General features: G+C 37.3%; 2 protein-coding genes across 2 annotated transcripts; both read right to left on the bottom strand.

Moving 5' to 3' along the window:
• Positions 1 to 1,029: 1,029 nt before the first annotated feature.
• On the bottom strand, positions 1,030 to 5,156 carry LOC21386627. The gene is made up of 2 exons (XM_010108282.2): positions 5,017 to 5,156; positions 1,030 to 3,637 (listed from the first exon to the last, which is right to left on the bottom strand). Exon 2 carries the CDS (start codon positions 3,356 to 3,358, stop codon positions 1,364 to 1,366), a length of 1,995 nt encoding a protein of 664 aa, XP_010106584.1. The 5' UTR covers positions 3,359 to 3,637; positions 5,017 to 5,156; the 3' UTR covers positions 1,030 to 1,363.
• Positions 5,157 to 13,489: 8,333 nt separating this feature from the next.
• LOC21386625 (protein PAM71, chloroplastic) lies at positions 13,490 to 25,985 on the bottom strand. The gene is made up of 12 exons (XM_024172373.1): positions 25,594 to 25,985; positions 25,074 to 25,143; positions 24,151 to 24,456; positions 23,901 to 23,954; positions 23,475 to 23,536; positions 23,032 to 23,100; positions 16,943 to 16,994; positions 16,732 to 16,806; positions 16,452 to 16,581; positions 15,526 to 15,596; positions 15,029 to 15,076; positions 13,490 to 13,719 (listed from the first exon to the last, which is right to left on the bottom strand). The coding sequence occupies exons 1-12, from the start codon at positions 25,779 to 25,781 to the stop codon at positions 13,648 to 13,650; spliced, it is 1,197 nt and encodes a 398-aa protein (XP_024028141.1). The 5' UTR covers positions 25,782 to 25,985; the 3' UTR covers positions 13,490 to 13,647.
• Positions 25,986 to 25,994: the final 9 nt, after the last annotated feature.

Raw genomic sequence — 25,994 nt, 5'->3', positions numbered from 1 at the left:
ACTTTTCATACCATAATACAATCTCTAATAAGCAAAAAGGGGCGAACTCATCATTGGTCTTTCACTTTAACTCTACTCCAGTCTCTTCTTTGTGCTATCCTCCATATCTCAGGTTCCCAACCAGCATCAACCATTTCCACAAAAAAAAAAAAAAAAAAAAAAAAAAGAGAGAGAGAGAGAAGCGCGCACACACCCATCAACCATTGACATTAAATGTTTTCAAGAAACGACTCTCATGTTTGAATTGAAATTGAGAAGCACACACACCCCATCAACCATTGACACTAAGGCCGTGTTTGAAGTTTGTTTTATTTGTCTTTCACGTTTTTTGAGAAAAAAAAAATAAAAACGAGAGAAAAACGGCGTTTGTCACAATTAAAAACAAAAAATGAAAATGAAAACGATAATTTAGTGTAAAATAGGAGAAATGAAAAACAACTTTTAGTCGTTTTTTTATTTTGTGTTTCCGTTTTCTTCCTTCTCGAGCACAAAGAGAGACATTAATGAATTTTTTTTATACTGAAAACAATCTCTTGATAAAATTACCAAACGCATTTTTAAAAATGATTCCTATCTGAGATTGAAAACATTTTCATTTTCATTTTCATACAAAAAATAAAATCATTTTAGAACGAATTCTAAACGCACCTTAAATGTTTTCAAGAAACGACTCTCATGTTTGAATTGAAATTGAGATACTGATGTAAGTTCTACCCTTATGAATTAGGATTCAAAAAGATTCATACCTGAAAGAGATTTGACAATAAATTCTTTTAAAATTGACTATTTATTCAACAGCCAGTTGAAATAGGTGATTAAAAAATCACATTTTTGCTTCTTGCCGTTTCACAAAAAGTTTGTTTTGGTCGAGCAGGAAATTCTCCTTTCATGTTATTCCCGGGAACCAAAACTTCTCTGTATTCCACATACGAAAAGACCCATAATTTCAAAAACGACATAAAAGCAGAGGATGTGTATTTATGGCCACAAGAGAGAGGGTAAAGCAGCAATCAAAAGAAGACAACAACGAAGAAGAACCGAAAGATAGGTCTTCTTATTAACCAGAATGTCCGACAAACTGACCGACCTTACAGGTGGCGCGACCTGTATCCACGACATTAACTGACAGGACACCTTATAAATATTTACAGGAAAGAAAAACACCAAACTGTATCCTACCTTAATTTTAACAACTGTGTAGAAAGTACTCGATGGTTCTCTCAACTAGGAACCAATGAATGACCAACTCATAACTTAAACTAAACACATGAAAACAACAGACCTGACTATAATGCAAATGACACCGGACATGCCTGCCAACAACGGGAAAACGTAATTAAATAGCAGGGGAGGAACCGGAGCATTACATCCAATTACGCGGCAGCATGTAAGGTTTCATTGGCTTGGAGGAGTCGCTGATGACAACACCTGCACTGCTGCTTGCACCGAGAACTGAACTAACCTTGACGAAGTGGCTTCCACCGTGCACCCTGCCTTCCCCAACTGAGAAATTACTCGCACCACCGGATTGCTTGAGATCAAAGAAACTGCTACTCGCCACTTTAGTGACGTCGAGGTTCATGTCCTCTGCGATAACCTCTTTCGTCTTCTCTGGCTTCTCGTGTTTAGGGTCCTGAACTAAAGGTCCCAAGGTGACACCTCCATGAACTCTTTTGTCCTGCACCAGGCCACTGTGGAGAGCACAAAGCCCCGTTTTGCCCCTGGCAAATGAGTTACAAGGACCAGTAGGTTGGTTTCCGTATTCTGATCCCGGATGGCCCCAAGAGCATCGCTTTCCTCCACCATGTGCCTTGCAGAAATCAGTGCTGCCCTGTGCACTCTTGCCACACCCTTCAAACTTGCATCGTTTGCCACCACCGTGGCGAACACAGTAGTCGGTCCGTCCCCTAGCACTTTTTGTGCACTCAGGCATGGCGCACCTCTTACCTCCCCCATGTGCCACACAGAAGTTGGTACCACCATGCACACTCTTCGAACAAACCCCACCACCTTGGAAAGCACATCTTTTACCTCCACCATGGCCCTTGCAGAAAGGAGTACTCCCTTCAGCTCCCTTGGTGCATCCTGGAGCAGTGCACCGTTTTCCACCACCATGAGCCTTGCAGAACATGGTGCTCCCTTGCGCTCCCTTTGTGCATCCTAAAGCTTGGCAACGACGACCACCTCCATGTGAGATACAGAGGCCAGAAAGCCCTTCTGCACTCTTCGTGCAGTTTTCTCTCTGACATCTCTTGCCACCACCATGCCTGATACACAAGCCTGATTTCCCTCGGGCAGCTCGAGTGCAACCCTCATGGCTGCATCTTCGACCACCACCATGAGCAATACAGAAATCCGTCCGTCCTTCTGCACTCTTCGTGCACCCAAGAAATTCACACCGCCGTCCACCCCCATGGGCCTTGCAGTACACTGTCCGGCCCTCAGCACCCTTGTGGCAACCTTGTTTTTGACACCTACGACCCCCACCATGAGATATGCATCGGCCGGAAGCACCTCTAGCTCCCTTTCCACATCCCTCAACCTCACATGTCTTTGAACTAGTACTGCGCAGTTGCGTCTGTTGCTGCTGTGTTAACCCGGAAGTACAGGTGACTGAGCTTTTTGGAGCAGTTAATACACTTGATGAAAGGTCCAGAACAATGGGACTTGGATCAATTTTTTGGGGAACCTGTTTGAATAGAAAGCTATCCCTTACGTTGGCTGATGTTGGCAATGGCTGCACCGCAATCTCTTGTTTCCATTGGCACGAAGTTGATCCTTCATCTGCACTGTTGCTCTGAAAAGCTGATGGTGGCATCTCTACTCCAGATTGAAGTGAATTGGAACATAGATGAACACTAGTGATTTCAGATTCAGAGGGGCCAGTAGAGAGACTCAACTCCAAGTCAACTTTGGGCTGCACCTCCAGTGCTTTAACATTTGAAATAGTGTGTTTCTTGGGGCTGGACAACTTTTCATTGCCAAGATGCAATGTAAAGTCCAATTCCAGATCCATCGAGGACTCCTCGTCCGCCTCTTTGGCTGAAGACATCGTAGTGCAAGCAGTTGCTGAGCTGCCCTTGCTGTCTGAGGAACTTGATGAACGGCCAAGCAATCCAAGAGACAACGATGAGTCAACTTGGGGGCAGACAGAGGGATCAACCAAACTCCACTTCCGTTTAGTTCCCTTTGAGCTTGACATAAAAGGGAGTGAAGCACCAGGGGAATTTAGACGTAAGATAGTATCTGCACGAGTCTCAACTCTGGCTACCCCAAAGTGCATAGAGTTACCCAAGACCTTGAATGCGTTCGAAGAATAATTAGCAGCAAAACCCAAGTTCTGGAACCTGTCATCCATTATTATAGCTAATGTCCAATTGTAATACACGAACTTAAAACCAATTGCAAAAGTACAGTCTGCCTGACTTCCGGGCTGCAAAAAAATCTATCTACAAAACTAGGGTTAGATGTCTCTATAAGAGTACATCCCACCCCCGCTAACAAATCCCGAGGTATCACGCCGGTCCATTTCTTAAAAGAGAATTCTAAACCAGACTTTCACTGATTACTTTCAACCAATGCAAAGGAACCCAACAGAACTTGATATCTCGCCAGCAAGAAGGCAGTCAATCATATCCTGCAACAAAGGAAATCATGTTATCAGAAGAAAACTACAGCAGAACTTGACAGTCTATAATAGACATAAAAAAGAAACATGTATTATTTTCTACCATGCTCAGATTGCAAATATTCATGTGAATCACTAACACTCCAAATGTATTGAAAAAATTGGTTTCTCTGACATCATTAAGTAATTCCATAAAATCTTTTCTTCGAATAACTTGAGCAGAAGATATGGGTCCAATTTAAGCAAGTCAGAGAACTACCAGATTGCAAGAAACTAAATCACTCAAACCTTTTTTTCTTTTTCCTCCATTATTTAAGCAACAACAAACGGAATTCTTATTATTATAATCATAATAATCTTATACACAAGCAGAACATCCATTTAACAGAATGACAATGACCAACAGCTAAAAGGAATAGCAATCCCGACATCCGAACACAGAAGACACAGAAAATAATATACGAGAATAAATCAATTTGTACAGTTAACATCAACTATGAAGTCATAAAAGATACTTATATTGTGTATACAAAAAATGAGATTAACTATTTAATTAAAATGAACCAAACCGCAAAATTGAAAAAAAAAAACAAAACAAAACAAAAGTTATCAAACAAACAGATGGCTTTAGCACATAGAGCAGTGAACAAAAAGAAAATAACTGATTTTTCCAAGACAAAATTCGATGTAAAAGACGTGGTAAAAATACTTGCAAACCACCAAGTTTATTTTTTAAATTCTTTTTTACCCGTCTTTTCCTCGATTTTTACAAAATCAAATGAAATCGAAACATGAAAAGTTATATATAAAATGGGTACGAAGTTTTTGAAAAAATAGATACATAACCGACATTTCGTTAAAAGATTTGACAAATTGAAGTAATCTGTAAATACCTTAAAAATGATCTAATGATATATGTAAGAAATTGAACTCCGTCAATAAGTTAAAATCCGATAAATTCAGATGCGAAACCAAAAGTATAAAAACAAGAATAAAAACTAAACGAACAACAAAATAGTGGAAATTGGTACAAACACAAACTCTGCAATGCTTGGTTGCCGAGAAAAGTGAAATAAGAAAATAAAAATCACATAATATAATAAAAAAACATTTAGCTCCACACTTTTCTTCACGGAATTCAAAACCAAAAAAAAAAAGCTGAATTCACAGCAAATCGTTATTCCCGAAGAAAAAATATAACGTAAACAAATTAAGAACCAAAAAAAAATCTTTTCCCGCTCAGAATCCGAGCAACCAAACAGATCTGGATTGGGAAAACATAGAATTCAATAAGCCAGAACGTTGTGGAAAAACAGAGTCAAGAAATTCGGCCAAAAAGAACAAAGCCGGAGACTTTACATGAATTCAAACGGACTTAAACGGATTACCTTGAAGTTCGATAAGATTTTGCTTGGCTTTCTCCGGCGATTAGGTCGGAGCTGAGGGCATAGTTAGGGCTAAGTCGCCGGTTGGAGAGAAGAGACAAGAGGAGGAGGCGGCGAAGGGAGAAAGAGAGATAGAGAGACAAAGGATTTAAGAGAGAGAAAGAGAGAGAGCGGAGTGGTGGAAATGAAAGGAGGATGCGCGTGTCAATAAAATACCAAAGTCGCTCCTTTCGTAAATATAACCACGGTTAATTCATTCCTAACCACGGTTAAAGTGAAAAAAAAATAGCAGATTTTCTTTTAAAGAAAACATAGTGAACTTATATGAATTCAGTATATAGTCTGGCCATAATTTCATATCTAACCCTTCTATAAGATTTTATAGTTAATTATAGTTATAATTTGAGTGAAAAAAGATAAAATAAAGAGCCCGTTTAATTCGCTGATTCGAGTTTTTAATTCGAATTGATATGTGATTTTATGTGAGAGCTTTTTACTGTAGTAAAAAAGTCAGATGTGACTGTTTCTGAAAGTTTTTACTGTAGCATAACTCGAATTATAAACTCAAATTGATAAAATAAATGGGACCAAAATAAGAAATAGAAAATTTTAATGGTTTTGAACCGTTAATTAGATAAGATACAAAAAGTATATTCATTTAATGAAATTTATGAAAATTCAACAGTTTAAAATTGTATCTTATATTTTTCATAATTATTCTATTTTAAAAAAAAAACAAATAACGTATGTCTTTTTGCTTTGAGATTTTTTTCAACTTTTTTTCTTTTTCCCTTTTTAATTATTGAAATATTATCTGTTCACTGTTTTTTTTTTCAACATTTCAGTGACAAGTCAGCATGATTCACAATATGAATGGTTTGTAACTCAAGATTGGTTATGTTTTTCTCTATAAAAACAAAAAACAAAAAAAAAAACAAATGAAATTCCTGTTTTTCATTGTCCCATCTTTTGTGAAATGATAATAACGACGTTATTTATCAATTCGGTGCTCAAATTTGAATATTCTCCTTTTATTGTCACAAACTCTTTCTAGTTTATCGTCATTGTGATTGTCATTATCAGGCAGTGAAAAAAGTTGTATATATGTTGGCTTGATTTTAAATCAAACAAAAGGTTTACATTTTACAACAAACCAATGGACATTTTGACTTTACTAAAGGGTCATTTGATATCTTTTTTATTTGGTTAGTTATTTATAGTTTTTGTAGCATCATTACATGTATGTTGAAGTTGCCTCGCCTAGCTCAAATATTGGCGGATTACTACAGTTTTTGCGACTTCTCTATGTACAATGAGTGAACTAAGCAACCGTGGTAGATTCCATTTGATCATCATAGATTTTATCTTCATTTTCTTATTCACTTTTTAACTTTTATTCTTAGGCTAGAGACTTATAATGCATGATTTTGTTTTCATTATAAAAATATATTATGCTTTCGTTGGTTTGAATCACAACTACATGTTTTAATTTTTTTCGTTGGTTTGAATCACAACTACATATTTTAATATAGTATTTTCTCTTATAAAAATTTCAATTTAACATTTTGTATTACACTATTTTTTCTCACATAAATTCACTTTTCAACTCAAATTTTCATATTAAATAAGAAACCATGATATATTCACAAATGATAGCATATTCAACTAACAAGTTAAATGCCGCAATTCAAAAGTTAAAACACAATTACCAAAATGAGACGTAAAAGTACTAGTAAATTTAAACAAAGTCTATTAAATGTCTATGTAGTTTTTAAACAAGCAAGGAAAAAAAAAAACACACAATCTCACTTTCGTAGAATTTTATGAAAATTACTCTTCACATAAAGAATATTTCTGTATAGTTTGCGGAGAAATTCTACCACCCAAAATTTGGTCTTTTTATTTTTTGAAATGAAAGTTGTCGATTTTTCAAGTTCTCAATTTCCTTAACAGTCCCTTCCTTCCAAAAAAAAAAAAAATCACACCTAAATTATATTCATATTTAACACCGTTTATAATTTTAACACGATTTTATACCATTAATACGTTACTGTGTGTGTAGATATTTTAGAAGAATCATATGAGTCATCATCATTTTCCTCAAAAGGAGTTCATCATTTGTATCCCTAGATTACCCTTTATTACCCCCCCATGAGATTTTTTATTAATTGTCTTTTAAAAGTGAACCGGATGGATAAGGGCACAATGAACCTGTTCCAGTATCAAGCACAGGTACATTTCAAGGATATTTTCGGCAATAAAACACACGACACGAACCGCGGGGACTCGAAACGATAATAACAAAACGGAGCGTCAAAACGCAACGGATTAGGCACATTTATTTCGCGATTTTCTTTCCTTTCCGTTGCGGGACGACGCGTTAGAAAGGTCATGTTTGGTCGCGTGGCGAAACGACATCGAAGAGAGAGAGAGCCCAAACCCACCACCATGACACGTAGTCAGCCCTGACGTTGATTTTTTATTTTTTATGTTTTTTGAGTACATTGCATTGTTACCCCTAATATTTTGACCTTTTCATACAATAACCCCAAGGTTTTAAATTTCACAAATTAACCTAAGCTTCAAAACCAATAGCAATTAAAGTCCAATAATTTACTACCATTGTCAAATTGATGGCTCAAGATACAAGATTTATACATCCATGTGCGAATCGCGCATGTCAAATCGTCCATTTTTATATGAAATGAGACAAATACCTTTTAGAATGCATTAGTCTTAAATTTTTGTCTCTACACTCATTCAAAGACAACTATTAATAACTTACCCACTATTTTTGTGCCTTTAGTGGACTTAGTATTTGTAGTAATTGCAATGGTTTTTTTTATCTCTTCATGTTCAAACAAACAAGATTTTTTTAGATATTATGGGGTTAAATCTTATCTATTTTTTCTTGAAGACTTGGCTTACTTGGATCATGGAATAATTATCTATTTAGTAGAATATTGTATATCGTGTTGATGCATACGAGAATCTCACTTGATTAATACCATTTATTTAAAAAAACTATATTAATAAAAAAGATACTAATTAAGAGTAAAAGGATAAAAATTTTAAAATAATGTATTTAAATGGTGAGTTCACAAATTTTATAAGTTTTTTAATAATAATAAATTGGACATTATTTGCTGCAGATTTTAAAACTGAAGGTGCAAATTTATCAACATTTAAACCATGGGGTGTATAAAGTAAAAAATGCAAAATTTAAGGTGCAGCGCAATTTATTATTATTGATTTTTGAACCGAGTCGGCAGCGGCTCGTCACCGCTCGTTATATCCTCGGCCTTCCTTCATGCGGGCCCCACGCGCTACGTATTTCGCATGCTGTTTGACAAAACCTAGATGGAACTGTGGGCCCCATGACTCAGCCAGCGGAATTGCGTTTGTATTGTTGGCACTGGGCAGTTATCCTCTGAGCTGAGCTATATTTAACCGCGACGAGGAAAAAACTCTCAAATTACTTCCGTCACATCCCCACGCTCTGCACAAGCGCGTGTTTGGTAGTCGTGCCTCTGCGTATAGAGACATCGCGCCTCCTTAAATATCTATCTTGCCTGCTCACTTTTGCTTTTTGTTCAATTTAATTGTTTTTTTTTCTCTTTTTTTAGGTGTTGAAAATCATTTTTATGGAATACAAATCAACAAATAATCAAGTTTTGGGGGAAAAGTTGACGATTTTTTTAAGTGAAATATAAAAAATCGTATAAATAGACACTGCCAAATCTCTTAATAAACTATTGAATTTTTCTGATTAAAAAATATTACTCGCGATGTAATTTATGACTTTTATTAAATCCTTTTTTTATTTATAGAAATCACTTTGTAACATTTTGAAACCCAATTAGTCACTTCATTTTTTCTTTACCATTACTTTATTTCTTACTTTTATTGTTACACTAATGTGCAATACTCAAATCCAAAATGGGAATCCCTCAAAAAAAAAAATCCAAAATGTAAAAGCTTGTTAAATACTGATGTTTTTACATGGAATTAGGAATAATTAAAAAGCTAAGCTCACATAAGAAAATAATAACGAAAACAAAATTTTACCAAAAAAAAAAAAAAAAAGAGTGGTGTTGAACTCTTGGGACAAGATTAAGCGCACCTGGTTTTTCAAATTTTTTTTTTTCTTTTTTTAATTTTCATATTTTATCTTCAAACATACAAAAACAGAGAGAAGAAAAGTCAAAATATGAAAGGAATTGATTCTTTTTATATTTTTTTGTGTTTCTGATCTCCCAGTCACAACATTCTGACACGTAAGAGCGTAAGATTAAGTTGCCACCGCCGGATCATGTCTTTTTCCATGGCTGGTCCCCGCGGAAAGTGTAAGATCCAATCACCCAACTTTACTTTACAAGGTTTGGTCATACATAGCAGCATAAAATTGAGTATTTTTCATAAATAAAAATTAAAAATTAAAAAATGTTAATTTATACAAAAAGTTTATTATGTGGAAATTGGAAATTGGAAATTGGAATGTGGGTGGGTGGACAGATCGAGGTCCTTTCATCAGACTTTTTGCAATGAAAATAAAAATGAAAAATGAAAAATGAAAAATAAAAAACAAAAAAGACGAAAGAATATGCCCACTAATATTCGGTTCCTATGACGCACGTGCAATGCTTCATGCACGAGTCCTTTCACGTGACAACCAACTAATAATATATAATATAACATATGGTTGTTACTTTAACGATTATTATTATTATTTGTTATCATTTTGCATGGTTGTCCGTACAATACATTAGGGAAATAAAGCTCATTTAACTTTAGGAGCATATGCAATATTGTCTAATGGCCCCCACAAGATCTTCAACCTTGGAAACTTCTCTACTCAATTTCTATTTATGTATATTTATAAAAGGGAATTTATCCTTTTTGGTTATTATTTTATTGATGATGGTCTTCGTGGATCAAAAACTGAAACGATATCGACGTAAATAATTTATAAGTAGCCCATTAATGCCAATGATGTTACTAAAATATGCAATAGGAACAAAATGATTTGATCATTTTATTTATTTATTTTTAAATTTTATTCATCATTTTGTGACCATAGTGCAACTCAAAATGGAAAAGTTTAATTGGAGAAGAGATCTGTAAACTAATACGAGAGTAGCAGCATATTCATGATTAGCGAACCTAATCACTAGGGCTGTATATGAGTTAGGTTTGTGCAGGATAATATTTTTTTTTATCCCGCCTCAAAGGGTACGGATTGTACATATTTGACCCCAACGATGTTAAAAAAAATTCACAACCTAATGATGTTTAGGTTGGGTTGGGACGGGACGGGATGAGTTGGGTGGTTGGGTTCATCATTTAAAGAATCAAAGTTCAATCTAACATTTAAAGTTTATCATCAAATATAAATAATAACTACAAATAATACTGATTAGTCAATCATCAAATAGATGGCAATTTAAAGTTCAATCTAACATCAAACATGAAGTAAAGTAGTCCATCCAATATCAAACATAAAGTAAACATAAATTATAGGCTTAATTCAAATTCATTCAAAGTAAGCACTGCAACAGCAACTATCTTTATCAGTCCACATTTATAGGCTCCTTATCAGACATGTTTATGCGGGTTGGGTTGGGGGTATGCGGGTTATTATAGGCTCAACACAGAAATTGTCCCAAACACCTCGGGCCAGACATTTAGTGAGTTAAAAAATAAAAAATAATACTATAAATTACCTTTTTCGGGTTTGGTTTGGATGTGATGGATTAGACGAGAGTAGCAGCATATTCATGATTAGCGAACCTAATCACTAGGGCTGTACATGAGTTAGGTTTGTGCAGGATAATATTTTTTTTTATCCCGCCTCAAAGAGTACGGATTGTACATATTTAACCCCAACGATGTTAAAAAAAATTCACAACCTAATGATGTTTAGGTTGGGTTGAGACGGGACGGGATGAGTTGGGTGGTTGGGTTCATCATTTAAAGAATCAAAGTTCAATCTAACATTTAAAGTTCATCATCAAATATAAATAATAACTACAAATAATACTGATTAGTCAATCATCAAATAGATGGCAATTTAAAGTTCAATCTAACATCAAATATGAAGTAAAGTAGTCCATCCAATATCAAACGTAAAGCAAACATAAATTATAGGCTTAATTCAAATTCATTCAAAGTAAACACTGCAACAACAACTATCTTTATCAGTCCACATTTATAGGCTCCTTATCAGACATGTTTATGCGGGTTGGGTTGGGGGTATGCGGGTTATTATAGGCTCAACACATAAACCGTCCCAAACACCTCGGGCCAGACATTTAGTGGGCTAAAAAATAAAAAATAATACTATAAATTACCTTTTTCGGGTTTGGTTTGGATGTGATGGATTGGGTTTACATGTTGTTTGGGTTTATGTACAACCCTACCAAATCACGTTGAGAATAGTGATTACCTCAACTAGATATTCTTAACTACTACTAATTATTATTATTTAACTAGACTTCTTTTTGTCTTGACTTTTATGATCACAACTCTCAAGGCTAGTATTCATCTAGTTTGTAAAAATAATGAAACACGTGTTTATTTGGTAAACAGAGGAGAATCACTAAAGAATAATGAAACGCATTGTAGCACCGCTCTTATGTAATAGATGTCTAATTAACACGTGTTTACATTTTTGCCGACGATGATTAATAATATGATGTTGTGACGTTTAGTAGTGCTACAACACACTTCATTCACTAGTGGCAATATTGCTACCACACTAAACATAATCAAAGTGCTAAAAAGAAAAAATTATTAGTATCATCTCATTCCCATCTTTTTGTCTGTCCTAAAAATTTAAGGTCTCATCCAATTTTACACAAAAGATGAGCTTAAGTAGGTGACGAATCATTGACCAAACACGAAACTTAGAGTGAGATTAATTATGTAGTATTTGATATTAAACCCATCTCGAGAGTGAAAGAAAGAAAAACATCTTTAACTCTTGTGTTGAAATGCTTACAACTCAATCATTGCATTGTTAAGGTTATAAAGTATCGAACCTTAAATCTATTTTGAAAGTATAAAAAAGAAAGATATCCTAATCGCTGAATTCAAAAGTTAGGCACTCGCAACTCAACCATTTTATATATAGTTAAGTGTGTGATTAGTATTCTCTTAATACTTTTTTTCTAGTTTCGCTCGCTTCGCGGATTTGAATTTTCAATTCGAGTTAATATGTGACATTTTTTGAGAGCTTTTAATTGTAACAGAAAAAGTTAGATATAATATTTTTTGAGAGCTTTTAACTGTAAAAACTTAGAATTAAAAACTCAAATCGGTGAAATGAACGTTGCATTATAATTCCTATTTTCAATTGTCAATGAGAAGGAAGTAAGTGGGGGTGTGGTAGTACAATTGGAAGCTAAATGGGGAAAAGGAAAAAGGAAGGCTCGTGGGAAAAAGGTTGGTGGGAAAGGAGGCAGAGTGGGGATTTTGTGGTTGTGGGGTTTGTCTGCCTCCACAATCATCCTACTCTTTGGATTTTTATTCTCCCTATAAAGCTTTTGCTGCTGGGCTAGGGTTTGCCACGTTCACTACATATTTTGCCACTTCTTTTTGTTATCTCCTCCGCCTTCCTACTTGTCCCTTTGTCCCCGCGAATTAGCATATTGTTTCACTATGCATTTTTTTTTTTTAAGATTAAATCATATCAAAATCAAACAAGATATGACGTTTAAAACTCAATTACCTTTTCCTTATTTCCACTCTATTTCTCACTCTTATAAATGTCTCAATTCAAATGAACAATACTATTATAAGATACGTAGTGTTGAGTATCATTTAATGATAAAAAGTAGATCTCATATTATGAGACATCAACGACGCTTTCAAGTATTTTTCCAATTTAGTATCTTCAAACAAGGAATACTTTGAAAGAAAGACACAAATTCTTGTCAAGCTGTTTTTTAAACAAAATTCTCAATATATATATATATATATACATCTTCCACGAGGGTTTCTATTGTGCACCAACTTTGCAACCATGTATCATAGTTTAAATTCTTAATCAATTCCTTCTATGGCAGATTAAAAATAAAATAATTAAACATAACCAAAAGTAATGATAGCCAACAAAAATAAGGGAGAAAGAGGGAAATAGGCTAAGACTTGAGATAAATTAAAATCAATAGGCCAATAGTTTACATAAGTTAATAAATAGGCCAAATTACTGTTTTTGTTTATAACTTGTCTGGTTATGAACCATAACTTAACAAGTTATTGTCTATAATTCACGGTTTTTGTTCATAACTTGTCTGGTTATAAACCATAACTTGACAAGTTTGTCCATAACTTATCTGGTTATGAATCATAACTTAACAAGTTATGACTTATTAATTTCTATAACTAAAAATTGACCTATATACTTTCTTAAGCTTTTCATATTGACTTATTTTCTACTATTTCTGCAAAAATAATAGGGAGAATAAAATGGGTAAAAAGTCATAATTACTACAAAACAATACAAAATTACAAATGTTCCTTTCTAATCCACCTTACGGCAATGAATAGAAAAAGTTGCTGCGGTAAATATGTAGTGGTACAAAACAAAATTCTCATCAGGCAAAGAATAATGTATTAACCTTTCTAGATCTTTTAGTTCAATATCTCAACCAATGTCACAGCAGCAAACACTAGAAAAAGAACTCCTCCAATGTAGGCAATTGCCTGCACAAGAAAAAAAAAAAAAAAAAAAAAAAAAAAAAAAAAAAAAAAAAAAAAAGAGACCATATTTTTATTTGCAAAAACTTCCATGCAATTCAAGATATTTCCAAGAGTAGCACTTCATTTGGACCACTAAAATAAAGCAAAGGACTAATAGCTAACCTATAAAGGGCTATTGCTAGTACCTGGGAAAAGTTGCATGGAAATGAAACTTTTCTTGTTACAGAACATGTTGCTCCAACCAAAGGACCTTTTTTTCCTTCTAAAGTCTCTGTACAAATTATGCTGCCAACTCACTTAGAGTTGCTATGTTGTGGAACTATACATTGTCTTCTGAAAGGACGCACTGGCTGGAGTCCACATTTTCTGTTTCTAGTGTTTCGCTACATTGAGTTTTATCCCTTTTGCTCGTTACAGACTTTGTCAAAGGAAGATATGGGTTCTAGCCGAATGGATATTCGCAAATTATGCGGTTCTAGTGTGCAAGTGGAGCCTAATTGTCACACGTCTCTCAGTTATTTCAATTACGCTTGCATTAGAGGTTTTGAGTATTTTAAATAAGAGAAGAATACCGAGAAAAGAGACATAAAGCTCCACATTAAAATTTAGAAGAGCTGAAAGTGGACGTAGCTCTTACATTAAGGATAAACTGCTATCAATATTGTGTGTGTGATAACAAATCCAAAAAACCTCACCAAGAAATCACCAATTACAGAAATCGAATAACAAAATACCAGTACAAAACACAAGACTTTACCTGGAAAAACCTCAAGAACTCTTATTCCAATCACGGTTAGAAATTCAGGATTACAAACGCTCATCTCACATTCAGTTTCTCCCACATCAAGAACTGAAAAGAACACCCAGCGCTTAATACCCTTCTCTCTCTAACTTCTAATTGCCTTTTGTACACACACAGCACCGCTCACTAAACTAGACCACCGACTAAAACATATAGTCAAGCCTTTTTATCTAATTCAATCATAAATTGAATTTACAATGCTCAATTACCATACTACACTCTAACAGCTTATTAACATCCTAACAAACTAGAGCCAACTTGCTGTGTACTGATTCTTGTAACCAATGAACATGTGCCACCTGGTTCAATAGTGTGTGCTAGTTTGCCTTTTCTTTCGTATTATTGTATTCGATAGTAAAGAATTAGGGCGCTTAATCGGAAATGTAGAGGAGTATATGTGCTAAGAGTTTAAGATTATATTCGACAGTAAAGAATTAGCGCGCTTAATCGGAAATGTAGAGGAGTATATGTGCTAAGAGTTTAGGATTATATGCTTGAAGTGAACTTTACCTTCTCTGATAAGAATGAGCCCAATAAAGAACCTCCCAAAACAGCAAGCTGCAAGCCAAGGGAATTTGACAAAATAGCTCAGGATTCAGGACAACAAGTTCATTATACAATGTGATAAAAGAAATGATCAAGAAGAGTTGATTAGCTCAGAAAAGGGGAGAGAATCTATGCAAATATACTATTAAAAAAATGTGTAATGGATCTGCAAAACAATTTATTTGTTGCCCCAATGCACTGATCTTTTACGTTATTATAAAAATGATTACTGAATTGTTAAATGCAACATATCAAATCTATAGTTATCACAGCCTCATAAAAAATATCTATAATTGAAAGAGTATTTTTCAAGTTCAAGCTAGCTTCTGCCTTCTTGTTAATAAATTTGTATAATTTATTATCATTGTATTGTTAGATATTTTTTTTTTTGTTTGGTAATTGGTTTTGGTGGGTTCACAGCAAAGTTTAAGTTGTACTCAAAAGAAATAAAAAAAAACTACCAAAGTTGCAACTCCATGACCAGCCAATGCTCCTGCGATGACTCCAAGGGGTGAAGAGGCTGCAGCAAGTGCTGCATAAGAAGCAAAAGAATTGTCTTATTATGGAACATGATCAGGAAGATAGACAAGAGTGGGACCCATGTGCTATGTCTTGTTGGATGAATTGAAAAAATAAAAAATAAAAAAATTATGGATTCACTCCCAAGCAGTGAGAAAAGCTGTGGAAAGACCAGAGAAAGGATAACATGCAAACGAATATATATATATATATACAACCAAAAGGACAAGAACATAAAAAAGAGAGCCCTTTAGTTCAATGGAAAATATAAAGTATTCCTTTGTGTTTGACTACTCCAAATCCTTCATCAGAGTTTAGTTTGTTTTCATGGTATAGAGTCAACAGATTGCATATTATTCCTTCAAATGCATCAGATACTAGACACATAATGCACATGTAGTGTACTCCATTCCCAAAAGGATGCCAAAAAAAAAAAGAGTCACTTCTAATGCTTATTTCCATTTAATTTATTTTTTTCATGAAAAATGCTTCGGAACATTATCGGTGCCAAGCAACACCGCTTTTAGAAGGTGGGCCAGACCAATGGGCCCCATGTTGCGAGACCCACCTTCTATTAGTGGGTGGCACTCAGTACCACCGGAGCCTTATGGTGTTATTCATGTTTCACATCTCAAGTTCTACTATATTCAAGAATCAAGCTTAAAAGAAAACATAAAAAATTGGGAGAAAAAGAAACCACTGAGATTAGTCATCCACTTGAACGACTATCTTCCTAGTTGGAAATCTAAAGCAAGAGTGAAAGAATCTTCTCAAAATATGAATACTCTCAGCACATCTCAGCTATGAATCTTTTATCTTTTCTTTCTTTTGAATATAAAATGAAATCTTGTCACGAGTTACAACTTACCTATTGTAGAAAAAAATGATTTGTCACCCCATTCAGCAACAAAAACTAAGAAGAAAGTGCTAATGACAGTGTTAGCAGCAGCTAATATCCCGGCACCATTTCCTGAAAATTCTGAAACAGCTAACTCGGCCTGATTCAGAATCCAAATGTTGTTGGTAAATCAACTCTTACTATGAAAGGGATTAGGAGATAATTTCAAGTAATTTGAACAAAAAAAAAAAAAAAACACAAAAAGATTGTAAAAATGAAAAGAAAAATGCCTTAAGTGTGATGGTATTACCTCTTTCTGTTCATCTTCTGCTTTTAGACCATCACTTGAGCTGGCATCAAGCAAGGTTGAAACCCCAAAATAAACCTGAAATCAAATTATAATCCTCATACTTACAATTCTCATGTTTATGCTGTTATATATATAAAAAGAATAATACATGTTTATAAGTAGGAATTATGGTTTCTAGTTTGTAGTTTCAAATTAAAAGATGAAACGTTACCAAAAGAATGACTGCAGCAATATCGTCCAGAGGTAAATCATTCCCACCAAATCTGTGATCAAAGATTATATTAGAACAAGCAAACAAATAATAGTTTCATTTTAGGCAAATTATTTATTTCTTTAGTTCTCAAAGATATGCAAAAAGAGCCACGATAAGAAAAAATAAATAAAGAGCATAAGTTTGTGTCGGCCATTTAGCCCAATTGGACGCCAGCCCACCTCAACTTGTGAAGGAAAAGCAGAAATATAATATAATATATTTTCTTGGTAAAAAGAGAAATTCATTTGCTGCTTTAGACAAGTTCTAACAGTTAAGGTTGTGTTTGGTAAGAAGAAAAGAAAATAGGAAGAACGGAACGGAAAATAACTTAGGTGAAGCAAATTGAGAAGACGGGGAGGATATTTCACTCATTGTGTTTAGTATGTATTCCCTCCTCCAATCCTTCCGACGTTGTGATAGGCCCCCCGTGCGTTTTACATATGCTCGGAGGAAACACCACCACGAGCCAAGGTTGGCAGCTGAAACTCAAGTGGTTGCTGAGGTGGAGGGTATTACTCGGAAAGGGGAATAGGGATAGGCTGCGTCAGTAGGCAGTTACTAGTTCGTTAGTCTTGGAATTAGTAAGAGGAATAAGGCTTAGTAGTATAAATAGATTAGGAGGTAGAATAAAGTGGCATCGATTCATTTTGTACAACTTCTGAGAAGTGGAAACCTAGGAGAGCAAGGGATCTCTCGAAAATCCCCTTATCTTCCTGTAACCAATCTTCCGCCATTAATACAAATCAAGCTTCTGTTAGTTTTCCTTTGAATTCTTCAAATTACTACTAACCGAGAAATAGGAGCTTATCATTTGGTATCAGAGCGACTTCCTGGTATGACGAGACGCACTGATGACCGCGAGAAGGAGAAGACCGAAGGAACGAGAGAGGAGTTCGCAAGGGAATTGGAGGAGGTACGAGAGGAATTGAAGAAGATTCCTCGACTGGAGCAAGGTATGGACTTGCTGCTGGCAAGAATGGAGGAACTGGTGAATATCCAGCGCCAGGAACGGCGGAATTCCCAGACAGCCGGAGTAGAAGCTCCGGTGAGACAGACGACGCCAGGGGAAGAGACGAGCGAGAGAGTCAGGCAACCGCGTGAATCTGGAACGCGCGTCGATTGTCGGACCAGGCGAGTGGAGATGCCGACGTTTGACGGGGAAAAACCTGATGGCTGGATTTTTAGGGCTGAAAGATACTTTACGATGAACGGCCTGACGGAGAACGAAAAGTTGGATGTTGCAGTTGTCAGCCTCGATGGAGAAGCCTTGGCGTGGTTTCAATGGGAGGATGGACGGCGGATGGTTCGGAATTGGGCGGAATTGAAGGTGATGATTCTCGAACGATTCCGACCGACGCAAGAAGGCAGCTTGTGTGAGAAGTTGTTGTCCCTTCGACAGGAAACGTCGGTGAGAGAATACCAGAAGCAATTTGAGGTCCTGGCAGCGCCGTTGAGGGACATCTCCGAGGAGGTTCTGGAGAGTTCATTTGTTAACGGGTTGAAGCCTGAGGTACGGGCAGAGATAAGACTAATGAAACCGTTGGGGTTGGGTCGAATTATGGAGGTAGCCCAGCGGGTGGAAGAGAGTAACCTTATGGTACGCGGCCCAAAAGGCCAAGGCCCAACGTTTCCGGTTTGGGGAAAAGGAAATGGAATTAATGAACATAAAGGGAGCCAAACGACAACTAGTGGTCTGCGTTTTAATGGAGCTTCAAATGAAAAAGGCAGAATTCTGGACGAACGGAAAACAACGAACCAGGTCACGGGAGCAGCGCCCTTTCGGCGTATGACTGACGCTGAGCTGCAAGCTAAGAGGGAGAAGGGTCCGTGTTACCGATACGATGGGAAATATTTCTTTGGCCACCGTTGTCCGAATCGTGAGTTGCAGGTTCTGATTGTCCGTGAGGAAGAGGAACAGGGTGAGGCAGAAGTGGAGAAGATTGATACGGCTGAAGAAGAAGGAATGGTGGAATTATCCCTCAACTCAGTCGTGGGTTTGACAGCACCGAAAACCATGAAGCTTAAGGCGGTCGTCCATGGTTGTGAGGTAATTGTGTTAATAGATAGTGGGGCTACCCACAATTTCATTTCATGTGATTTGGTTCAGAAATTGAAATTACCAGTGGATAGGACAGGAGGTTATGGAGTGGTGATGGGAACCGGGTTAGCGGTGCGAGGAGAGGGAATTTGCCGGGGAGTATTGGTTTCCATGCAAGAAATTGAAATAGTTGAAAATTTTCTACCTTTGGAACTAGGAAGTTTAGATTTGATATTGGGTATCCAATGGTTGGAAACTTTGGGGGTTGTATTTGTGAATTGGAAGACCTTACTCATGAAGTTCGGTTTGGGAGGAAGGCAAGTGACATTAAAAGGTGATCCGGGATTGAACAAGTCACCGGTAACGCTCAAGGCTTTAATGAGAGCTTTGAGACATGAAGGACAAGGGGTTTGGGTAGAGTTAGGGACTCTTGGTGTGAGACAGTCGGTTAAGGAGGAGGTAGTTCCTCTGGAATTGCAAAGGGTGATGAGTATATACAGGGAGGTTTTTGAAATGCCGGAAGGACTGCCACCGGCTAGAACTAAGGATCATGCAATTGTTTTGAAAGAGGGAACCTCCCTTATAAGTGTTAGACCCTATCGGTATCCTCACGTTCAGAAAACGGAAATTGAGAAATTGGTTGGAGAGATGTTAGCGGCGGGCATAATACAACCAAGTGTCAGTTCGTACTCTAGTCCGGTTTTGCTAGTTAAGAAGAAAGATGGAAGTTGGAGGTTTTGCGTGGATTACCGCGCGTTGAATAGGGAGACAGTTCCTGATCGTTTTCCAATTCCGGTGATAGAAGAACTTTTGGATGAGTTGCATGGAGCAACGGTGTTCTCCAAGATCGACCTTAAATCGGGTTATCATCAAATTAGAATGAGAGCCGAGGACGTGCTGAAGACAGCTTTTCGTACACATGAAGGCCATTACGAATTTCTCGTTATGCCTTTTGGTCTTACGAATGCTCCGGCGACCTTTCAATCGCTCATGAATGACGTCCTTCGCGCTTTCCTCTGTAAGTTCGTACTCGTTTTTTTTGATGATATACTCATTTACAGCCACTCCTTGGAGGAGCATGAATGCCATCTTGGCCAGGTATTATCGGTTTTGCAGCAATGCTAATTATATGCCAATGCTAAGAAGTGTAGTTTTGGCCAGCGTTCTATTGAGTACCTTGGCCATTTTGTTTCTGCGGAGGGAGTTTCGGCTGATCCTACTAAAATAGAGGCCATGGTTAATTGGCCACCTCCCAAAGATTTGAAGGAGTTATGGGGATTTCTCGGGTTGACGGGTTATTACCGGAAGTTTGTGGCTGGATATAGTCAAATTGCAGGGCCTTTAATCAATTTGCTCCGGAAGGATAATTTTCATTGGGACGTTGAGGCAATGCAGGCTTTTGAAAGGTTGAAGTCGGCTATGACACGTGTGCCGGTGTTGGCATTGCCGGATTTCACCAAGCCATTTGTGCTTGAGTCAGATGCCTCGGGATTTGGTTTGGGGGCAGTTTTGATGCAAGATCAACGGCCCATTGCTTATTTCAGTCAAGTCCTATCCGCTCAAGCACAGAACAAGTCAGTTTATGAGCGAGAGTTGATGGCCATTGTTTTGACCGTTCAAAAGTGGCGGCCGTATCTTTTGGGGCATCATTTTGTGATCTGAACGGATCAGCGTAGCCTTAAGTACTTGTTGGAGCAGCGTCTCGTTAGCATGGAACATCAAAAGTGGCTCACCAAGTTGTTGAGATATGACTTTGAGATTCAATATCGGCCTGGGGTTGAGAATAGACCGCGGATGCATTATCACGGGTAGCGGTTGGGCCGGCTATGGCCACTATGACAGCTTCCACATTTGTCAACACCGAAGAGATCCATCAACAGGTGTTGCAGGATGACCGGTTAGCCAAGATTTGGTCGGATTTGCCTCACAATCCGGCTGCGTTTCTGGGGTACTCCATCAGACAGGGCCGTTTGTTGTATAAGGGTAGGATGGTGGTGGCTCGTACGTCTCCGATTGTACAGCGATTGCTACATTCTTATCACAATGGAGTGTTGGGTGGCCACTCAGGGGGATTGAAGACCTACCGTCGACTTGAGGCCGACTGGTTTTTGTTGGGAATGAAACGAGATGTGACTGCCTATGTGGGCCGTTGTGAGATATGTCAACGGTGTAAAGCATCCACTTTGGCCCCGGGAGGGTTATTGCAACCCCTACCCATTCCGGAACAGGTGTGGGAAGATGTGTCTATGGATTTTATTGAAGGCCTACCTCGTTCGGAGGGCTACGATACGATCCTAGTGGTTGTTGACCGTTTGAGCAAGTATGGTCACTTTATTGCTTTGAGGCATCCGTTTTCTGCAGAGAAGGTGGCAACGCTGTTTGTCCGAGAGGTTGTCCAGCTGCATGGGGTTCCTCGCTCCATTGTTTCGGATCGGGACTGTGTTTTTCTTAGCCGTTTCTGGACTGACTTACACAAACAGATGGGGACTACCCTTTCGCGCAGTACGGCGTACCACCCATAGACCGATGGCCAATCCGAGGTGGTTAATAGGAGTGTGGAAACCTATCTACGTTGTTTTACTTCCGATAAGCCCGGGCAGTGGCATAAGTGGTTGGCTTGGTCCGAGTATTGGTACAATACTTCTTTCCATACTGTCACACGCATGACTCCTTTTCAAGCGGTTTATGGCCGGTTGCCTCCACCATTGCTGCGGTACAGTGTGGGGGCTTCGCCAGTGGATTCCGTGGAGCGCCAACTACAAGACCGAGATGCCATGTTGGATCTACTCAAATTCCACCTTCTTCGGGCTCAACAGAAGATGAAGGCGGTGGCGGATGGTAAACGGCGAAATGTGGAGTTTGCTGTGGGCGACTTGGTGTATCTTAAGCTTCGTCCCTACCGTCAAGTTTCGTTGGCTCGCCGCCGTAATGAGAAGTTGAGCCCGCGTTTCTATGGTCCCTTTCGGATTACGCATCGCGTGGGGCCAGTCGCTCATTGTTTGGCTTTACCAGACTCGGCGACCATTCATCATGTGTTTCATGTTTCTCAGTTACGTAGGGTGATTGGACAAGGGCAGGCCATCTCATCTCTGCCATCCCAGCTGACAGGGGACTTGGAGATGTGCGCGGAGCCGGCCGAATTGCTTGGGGTGCGGCACACAGTTCATGGAGGCTGTACTGATTTAGAGGTGTTGATCCGTTGGGCTCACTTACCGGCACATGAGGATACGTGGGAGTCGTATGATTCTATTGATGCGTGATTTCCTCACGTTCACCTTGAGGACAAGGTGCGTCTTTGGGGCGGGGGTAATGATAGGCCCCCCGTGCGTTTTACATATGCTCGGAGGAAACACCACCACGAGCCAAGGTTGGCAGCTGAAACTCAAGTGGTTGCTGAGGTGGAGGGTATTACTCGGAAAGGGGAATAGGGATAGGCTGAGTCAGCAGGCAGTTACTAGTTAGTTAGTCTTGGAATTAGTAAGAGGAATAAGGCTTAGTAGTATAAATAGATTAGGAGGTAGAATAAAATGGCATCGATTCATTTTGTACAACTTCTGAGAAGTGGAAACCTAGGAGAGCAAGGGATCTCTCGAAAATCCCCTTATCTTCCTGTAAGCAATCTTCCGCCATTAATACAAACCAAGCTTCTGTTAGTTTTCTTTTGTATTATGTCAAATTACTACTAACCGAGAAATAGGAGCTTATCACGTCGGTGGGATCAAACTTGGAGTTCTGTTAAGGATTTTGAATCCTTCATCAAATCCATTCACTCCTCTAATCCCTCGTACCAAACAACCATAAGTCTTAAAATCCATCCAATAATCTTTTCACTTCTCCCCCACCAAACAAGACCTTAAAATTATCTGGTTTCCCAAAGTGTTGTCAATTAGATTTCTACTGTGAAACCACTTAGCAATATCTTTGATCCAAGTCCACTTTTATACAACATAGTTGCACTTAACAGGGTAATGTCATGAAATATGAATAACTCATTGAATAAAGGAAGTACCTGAAGGGTAGGATTTCATCAACATAGTGGAAAGTTCGTCCGAGAGCAACGGATATTATGGTCATTGCCCTGCATTGGATTTAAACACAAAACATGTACATAAGAAATTGCCAAAGATATAGAAGAAACATATAAAATAATGGTTATTTGATATGAATCTCTTCATTCTGTGAGATTTCAACTGCTATATACCACTAACAGTTTAAAAGGCCATGCTTCAAAACTATTTGTCTAGAATGCAAACTTATAGATGCTTTCAGACAGTCAGACTAATATCAAAGATAGAGCAATATTCGTCAAAATATATATATGAGTTTGTCCAATTTTGTTAGGCACTCTTGAACTTGATGTAACATCTTATGGAATTTATGCAAGGAAATTAATGAAAAAGTTTAGTTATGCAAAGGACATCTAAATCACCATGAGCAAACAGAATAACATACGCAAGTGCACCAAAAGTCCCCGTGAAAACAACAGCGGCAGAATTCCTAGCTGCTAATAAAGCCTGCAAAGGACGCCATAATTATCTAATATCAGAATTAGACAAGGCTTGTAGAAGAACCATAAACGACAATGAATATTACATTAACTACAAAGTTTCATCAAAGTGAATAGAAACAAGTTGGATCAAGTTGAAATACATTTTTTTTTCCCTGTTACAAAGCATCTTTGTTCATGAATCATGCCTAAAGTATTTATCAGAAATTTATGCATATGTTTGACAAACTAAATTGCTCAAAAATGCATTTAGAATAATCGTGTTCTCAACTGCACCCTGTCTGTACATTGGACTAAATATTTCTTTTCTTTCTTTTTCTTCCTGACAATTAGTTTAAAAACTACTTGAATTTCTTAAGTTATATCCTTACTGCAATAAAGAAGGTCTTGTCGCCCAGTTCTGAGAAAAAGATCAGCAAGAACGCCTGCAGCAGAAACATTGGTCAATTCTTTTACTAAATTGATCCAAGTCATAAAACCATAAGTACTATATAGAAAACAGCATACAACTAAATTCTTAAAGTCAAAATTGAGAAAGCTCTAGTTCCACCATGATTCATAACTAGAAAGATTTAGATAAAGAATAGCAGCTTATAGAAGTTACAGGGAGATTTTCCTAACTGAAGCAAAACCTGTGCTAATATCTCCGAGGTCCGCGAAATAAGGAGAAGACAGCAGCCCACTTGCAAAACCAGAAGCAGCAACAGCTGGTTGAGTTCCTTGAAGAGCAAGAAACCCAAATAGCAGCATAAAATTCAGGTAATGACCAACCAAATTATCAGCAAAAAGGAAGTCTATTGTTTTCTCAGATTTCTTTTTTAAGTTTTTCTCTGCAAGCGCTTTAATTTTGGCATCATATTCATCCATATTTTCAATTAATTCCGCGATCTCTCCGAAGTTTTTGAGGTCCAGACACCTTAAGGACTCCTGTGCCAAAATTGACATTTCCATTAATCAGTAAAGTTGATATAATCACTTTACAAATGAAAGTCTTCCTATGATATTGGAATGTGGAATGTGAAGGTGACAAACCTTAAAGGAAAAACAGGAAAATGGAAAACTTGAAAGGAAATTACATGGGATGTAATTTGAGAGAAAATATTAAAAATCAAATTCTTGTTGGGCAAGGCAATAGCGTGAATATTTTACTTGGAATCTGAAATAGTAGTTATGGCAATCTAGAATTTACATTTCATATAATGTGCCAGACTATAAACAGTATTTTATGTAGTAGAAATCATAAGAGTCATTTTTATGAGATTATTTATATAGTCATTCCTTCTCTGTACTCAACATGTTGTTTCAGAAAGAAGCACAAACAATAAGGGCCTGTTTGATATATGGATTCAAACCAGGGTTCAAATCAGAGTTTTTAATTATGACTTTTGAAATTCAAATTTTTTATGAGAGAAAAACGATACAGCACAACGAAAACCATGGATTTGCACTGTAGCAGAACCCATATAGCAAACATCACTTAAATTCAACTTGTCCAAATGAGAATAAGATGCATGTGCATAGAGATTAGAGAAGTGTTACATTACATGGCCATCTGATTTTTCAGAAGTCTGTAAAAAGCGCCCAAATGTGTTTGCACTCCACTGGCTCGAGTGTCTGCAACACAAAAGCTTTGCACTTAGCATCCATTAAAATAGGCAAATGCTTAACAAGTAACTGGTCCTATATGTAACACGCAGAGAGGTAAAGAGCGTAAAATTTATTCTATGCAACAATAATTTATATAAGTATAACAACAACAAAATTATTTAACGCAAACAAACGTTATACCTTATAAAAAATCATAGTTTTTTTAGAATAAATATGATGTTATGTTACTTATTTCTACGTGTTAGAATATACGATGAAAGACTGAAGACAAACCAATTAGCGTTTTTACAAAAGGAACTAAATTTATTATTTTTTTTTAAAAAGAAAAGTATCAAATGTAGTTTCATCGTAGCCTGAAATTTGCCATTGCCATTTTCCATGTTGAATTGAATGTCACAAACAAGGAGTGAAATTGAGGAGAGAAAATAGAGATGGGCATTGGGAAACGAGGATCACCTTGAGAAAACGGAACTTGGGTTCCTCAGAAAAAGCTTGGAAGAGTAATTCTTGGAACTGGGGTGTTGCAGAGAAAGCAGGTAACAACTGAACAACTGTTTGTTAATGTTGGGAGGTTTTTGAACAAACAACCGAGGCACCGAATTGGCCCCCACTACCACACTTCCTAAGAGCGCTATGTTTCGCATTCTCTCACTAACTACTCCCCCTCTCTCTCTCTCTCTCTCTCTCTAAATCTTTCTCTCTCTAAGCTTCAAAGCTCAAATGAAGTCGTTTGTAGATAGATAAGCTATGGAAGAAGTTAAAGGGCGCCAAGTAACAACACTTTATCTTCTTCCTCAGAAAGGTAAATTACCTGTGGCTGACAGACAGTTAGTTTAACTTCCCTCCACGTGTCAGCT

Source organism: Morus notabilis, unplaced genomic scaffold, assembly GCF_000414095.1.
Source record: "Morus notabilis unplaced genomic scaffold, ASM41409v2 Scaffold767, whole genome shotgun sequence".
NCBI lineage: Eukaryota > Viridiplantae > Streptophyta > Magnoliopsida > Rosales > Moraceae > Morus > Morus notabilis.
The sequence above is the reverse complement of the archived record's forward strand: the minus strand, read 5'-3'. Positions and strand labels throughout refer to the sequence as shown.